Source organism: Gracilinanus agilis, chromosome 4, assembly GCF_016433145.1.
Source record: "Gracilinanus agilis isolate LMUSP501 chromosome 4, AgileGrace, whole genome shotgun sequence".
In the NCBI taxonomy this organism is placed as follows: Eukaryota; Metazoa; Chordata; class Mammalia; order Didelphimorphia; family Didelphidae; genus Gracilinanus; species Gracilinanus agilis.
Window position 1 is genome coordinate 59,929,345 of NC_058133.1, and position 5,965 is coordinate 59,935,309.

The following is a 5,965-nucleotide window of genomic DNA, read 5'->3' on the forward strand; positions in this document are numbered from 1 at the left end:
TTCTGGAAGATAAGTGCTATTTTTACCCTCATTTTATAGATGAGGAAACTGAGGCACAGGGTGTTGAAGTGACTTGCAAATGATCATATACCTATAGGTTATATTAAAGATCTGAGGGCAGATTTGAATACAGGTCTTTCTAATTCATGATCCCATGCTTTATCCCCCATATAAAGTAGCTGCCTTTGGATTATAGAGTCTTGAGACCTCAGAATCTCATCAAGTATTGGGAAAAAGCTTCAAAAGAAGTCAGTGAATCTATTTCTGTTATTTTATAAATGACAGCACTGAGGCCCAGAGTTAGGTGATTTGCATAAGATCACAAAGCAAATAAGAGGGGAAAGCCAGGGTATATCTATATAAAGCCTAAAATTTGTTTGTATCATGGCGCTTTTTTCTTTGTTTTCTGCCTCTCTCTGAAGAAATAGTGTGCTCAGGACATGAAAACAAAGGCAGATGATTTTTTATTTGGCTCTTTTTGGGGTTACTATAGCCAAGGAATTAATCAGTGTCCAACTTACTGATGTGTTATTCCCTAGTTGCATTGATTCTTGAACAACAGACTCAGATTTCACTTAAAACCTTTCTAACATAGTAGAAAATACAAGAGCTTATGTGCTACTGTCATCATATTGGAGAACCCAATGTCATCCAAATGACTCTAAGAGGTCCTAGAATAGGACTTTTGTGGATATTTCTTTTGTCTATTAAGCTATAGATGTCTACTATTTCCTATAGTCCTCAAAAACACCATTCTGGCTGCTCTATGGGCATCTGTAATGTCTTATCTGGTAGTAACTTGTCTCCTGCCTTTTTGTCAGTACATCACTGCTATTTCCATTGGCAACTCTTAGCAGTATCCTTTAAGATGGCTTTTGATGATAGTCAAGAAAAGATATCTCTGATCTAGATGACAAGGGAAAAAGAAGGAGTGGTGTTCCAATGTCTTCCCTGGAGTCAGATAGTCAGTACAAATCTTTTAAGCCTCTACTATGTGCCAAGCACTGTGCTAAGAACTAGCAATAAAAAGAAAGGCAAAAGAAAATCCCAGCTCTCAAAGAGCTCAAGTAAGGAAGGTTAAGGTCAATGATTGCATCCCTTAAGGCTAGATATACATGTATATGGAGGTAATCTTGTTGCAGCTCCACAACCAAAAACCCCTTACTCCATTTAGTTATTTGGTCTCATGAGGCAAGAGTGGAGTGTAGCAAAAGATGTCACTGACTCTATTTCCCTTCATGGAACCAACTTCCTTTAAATTCTGATATTCTATTGTTGATTTTATTCAGTGGACCTTCCCTTCTTTAAGAGACTACTCTCTGTAAGTTCCTCAACTAAAATACTTCAATTTCCACTCATTTATCCTCCTTAAATAATTACTGGCATTAATTATATCATCTAAAGTTATCATTAACCTTAACTCTTTAGGTAGGGGTTTTATCTCCCAGTAGTGCCCCACCATTTCCTCCTACTGATTACAGTTTTCCTCGGTCAACTTATGGGAAAAAGAAAGGAATCCTGCCCTAACTGTAATAAATCTGTCATGAGAAAATAGTACCGTAGAAGGCCCTCTATTGGCTGACTAATTGGCAAATTTGTGTCCATAACAGTAATAATGAAATCATGCTTCTATGATTCCTTGACATCTTTAAAAACCTAAATAAAAATAAATAAGTAATGCCCTTTTCAGGGCCCTTTGAGGTTCACCAAGTGCCTTGCTCATAAGAGTCCTATGAGGTAGATAGTATAAGTATTATTTCCCTCATTTTAAAGTTGGAGAAATTAGATTGTGAGGAGCTTACATGATTTGTCTGTCTATATAGCCTGTTGGTATAAGAGAGAAGATTCAAAGTCATGCCTTCTGACTAACATCTTTTAGTTCACTAAATTGGCTTTTGTCCTGGCTAAAGGAAATGATTGAACAACTGAATGAATATCACCTTGACCATTATGCTATTACGAATATTTTTAAATTAATTGTCAGTCTCTTCTGAGTTTGACTAATTGCCCCAGATCGAGCTCATGTAATAGTGTTCTGAACCTCCAGAGCTGAAGATCAAGTGCTTGAATTCTTGGTAAGTAGAACAAGGTTCAGACCCACTGTGGTTCTCAGCCTACAGTGACTTGATTTAGAAAAGAAAGAAAAAAAACTGGTAACATGCCAATCTCTACACGTATACTTCACTCATTAAAGCCAAAAGAAGAGAGGAGAAACACAGGGAGGAGTTTTTACAACATTAAGCATCATATAAATAAGACCTTGGTGGGCTGACTCAATGTGGAAGAACAGTGGAGGCAACACATCCATTCTTCTTCAAGTGGCAAGCACCCAGAAGCTCTCTCCTTTGATATACCGTTCTCTTGGACACACCTTTGCTCCAGGTGAGTTTGGTGAACTTCATTTTTTAAAAAATGTATGTAGAATGCTGATTGAATGTTATTTTATGCCTACATCATTGCATTGTTGAAAAATGTCATTTATTTTATCTATGAGCAATATTATCTAATTCTGTGTATGAAATCCATAAGTGAGAGGAATTTTGAGATTAAAGAGATCGAAAGCTCAGTGAATGTTGATTATTTCTTTTTCAGTTGGACTGAAGAACAGGATGGCAAATGCTTCATATGTTATTGCATTGTATCTCTACCCTAAGAGGTTGTAAGACTCAAATGATCTAGTTTATATGATAGCTGAGAATCATTAAAAATGACATGCAGTTTCCCAAATGCTCTCTTTCTCTGATTTGATTCAGTTTTAAATCCATCTCATTGTCCATTTGTAATGTCTAGCCAAGATATGTGGACTGATGTATTAACTCAATGTCCTGTCTAGTTAGCTATATAGTGTAATCTGGAGAGAACATATTCTGCAACTATTTTGTTTTTCTTATGTATAATACTAATGGAAACTCTTTAAATTGGTTTGGGATCTCATTAAAAAGGCTCTGTAGTATTTCAGGAATGGAAAAAGTCCGCACAAAGCTATCCACAATCTATAAGGAACCCCTCTGTCTTTTGAACTCTGACAGTAGCAAACACCCAAACACATTTAACAAACAGACATTTCTCATTCTGTATCCCACTTAGTATTAATAACCAGAATATGGTGAGAGAGAGAGAGAGAGAGAGAGAGAGAGAGAGAGAGAGAGAGAGAGATTTTTTATCTATCAAGAAATCTTGCCTGATCTTAATAGATAAATGCATAGGAAACCTTGGAAGAACAAAACTTCCAGTCAAATGTTTTAACCAGAGAAGGACTAGACAGAGGTTCCATTCATTCATTCAGCAAACATTTATCAAGCATATTTTATGTGCCAGGTCCTAGCTATGCACTAGGGACCCAAAGACAAAAAAATAAAAATAAAAAAATAAAGTTCCTGCCCTCAAGGAGTCTGAATTTTCTATTGTGGGGAAATATAAAATATATTAACAATACTTATAAAGTCATTTTTTGAGTACTACCACCATGGCAGGGCTCAGATAGAGGCTTGATGACATACGGGAGTCATATCACTGCGATATATAGAGAATTGGTTAAAGAAAGTGAGATATTTAATCTGAAGAACAAATTTGAGCTGGGAAACTGTGAGGAGAGTCATGCTAGCTGTTTTTGAATAACACTTTGTCATTTTAGGAATTCCATAATCTAACTCCAACCTAGCTTTCTAGGATTATTACATATTTCTTCTCTTCATCAATTCTGCAGTCTAGCTAAACTGCTATGTTGGTAGCTCTCCAAAATTAATCCCATATTCTCCTGCATCCATGCATTTGCAAAGTCTGTCCCCAACCCAGACCTGGAATGCACTGCCTTTGTCTTTGTCTTTAGGACTAGTATATAGTATAGAGCTACTTAACAAGTGTTGGTTAATGGATCAATTGATTAACTGATTGTCTAGAATTCTTTTCTCTCCTCTCTATGTACTCTTTCTTATGTGATCTCACTACTTGCAGAAGTTCATTTAATATCTCTACTGATGACTACCAAGTCTGTATATATCAAGCATAAATCTTTCACGTGTATTCTAGAATCATCAACTGCCTGTTGGCCATAGGTTGGATGTTCTGTTGGCAATTCAGGATTAATATATCTAAAACTTATTTTTATGATTGGTTCAGCTCTTTGCCGTGAATTTAACCTACTGCCTAACAACAATACCTGAGCATTCCCTACAAATACTGCTTCTGAGAATGGTCACACTTTGGGACTCTACTTTGCTCATTCATCTTATTAAGAGACTACTGCATGAAAAATACTATATGAGGTTGGTGAATTGCTTAACAATCTTTAACAAGAAAAAGAGTTGTACCCCAGTACTCCCCACCTCTTACTCCACACCTGAAAGAATTGTACTGATAAATAAGTCTACTGGTGCTATAAACATGGTCAGGGCTACCAATAATCTACTAAATGATCTTAATCTCATACAATTCTTATTCTGGAAATAACCAAGTATGAACTAGAGAAAGATTGTTAAGCAATCCAATAACCTTGGATACTTAGAACCTGACTCTCTCTGATTTGGGAATTCTCAGAAGTGATACTTTTTATCATACTGTGTCAGGAACTAAGTTTCTTGGGAATCCAAAAGAAGTGACATTGGTCTTTGATCTTATTGGATAGTTCTAAGAATGCTATAAGGCTCTAGCAATATTGTAGCAGCCTCTTCATTTTAATGGAAATTCTGAAATACAGAATAAAGAAAAGGGTGACAAAATGTCATTTTGTCCCCAAAAGACAGAACTAAAAGATCTCTTTGATTGTGTTTCTGATACAGAAGATCATGCCAGTGAAAAGAGTTGCAGTGATTGGAGCTGGGGTCAGTGGTATAAGTGCCATTAAAAGCTGTTTAGATGAAGGACTAGAACCTACCTGCTTTGAAGGAACAAATGACATTGGAGGTCTATGGAGATATGAGGTAAATTTAAAATATTTGCTAATGTCTTCTGAAATCTTTCTGTATGTGAATATTTTATTTTTTACCTTCCATTGTCAGATAAGATAATTTGACTAAGCCTATCAATCAGAAAGCATGTATTAATCATTTCCTATGTGCCAACCACTATACTAAGCCATGGTTTTAAAAGGAAAAAAAACAATTACTGCCCCCAAAGAGTATACATTCTAATGAAATATATGGGACAGCATATATTTTGATTATATGATATGTTCCAATCACTTTATCAGGATTCATAATACAAACATATAATCTGACACTAAGCCTAATCAACATAAAATAGTAAATTATCTAGTTTTCCTATCAATCAAAAATCAAAAATCTTGCAGTGTCCAACTGCTTTTCTTTAACTTGCAACATTTATCTTTCTTCTTTACTTTTTATACCTAGAAAGAAAGTTATAATTGTATTTACCATCTTTGTATGTCATAAACTTTTGTTATTTTATTTTGTCAAAAGCATTCTCTGGATATAAACACTAGGTAAGAAGCATATTTCATTCATTTTACTTGTTCCTTTTCATGAACTTTATAATCAACCTCCTTTAGTAACAATTATAAGTTATTATTTTGCTATAATAAACAAAAAGAATTCCAGAAATATTTTTTAACCTATATCAAAACTACTTTACATAGTTTGCCCTAACTAAACTACCTCTGACAATATAGTGCCCAAAGTTTTCCAAGCCTATCTGGCAGAAAATGAGCTATTATGGCTTATACTAACTTTGGAAGTCTTTTAACTGAAAACTTTGTGATAGACTGCACTGTTAGAAAAAGGTATGGAGAGAAAAGAAAATCAATGAAACTTATTAGATAAGGCAATCTATAGGTCATTGAACTTAGTAACTTAGTGCTCACTGAATTCCAAAATATAAATTACTTAGAGCTAGAAAACTGTTTAGCAACAATTAGGTTTAGATCAACATTTTGGGAGGAGAAGGAAAGGGAGAAAGGAAGGAAGGAAGGAAGGAAGGAAGGAAGGAAGGAAGGAAGGAAGGAAGGAAG

General features: G+C 35.2%; 1 protein-coding gene across 1 annotated transcript in view; it reads left to right on the forward strand.

Annotated features, from left to right (window-relative positions):
• The first annotated feature begins 4,781 nt into the window (after positions 1-4,781).
• LOC123245521 (flavin-containing monooxygenase 5-like) overlaps positions 4,782-5,965 on the forward strand; it is a 22,071-nt gene continuing 20,887 nt past the window's right edge. The window contains exon 1 of the mRNA XM_044674440.1: positions 4,782-4,919. Coding sequence (XP_044530375.1) covers positions 4,785-4,919 — 135 coding nt within the window. The 5' untranslated portion in view covers positions 4,782-4,784. The remainder of the gene's footprint in view (positions 4,920-5,965) is intronic.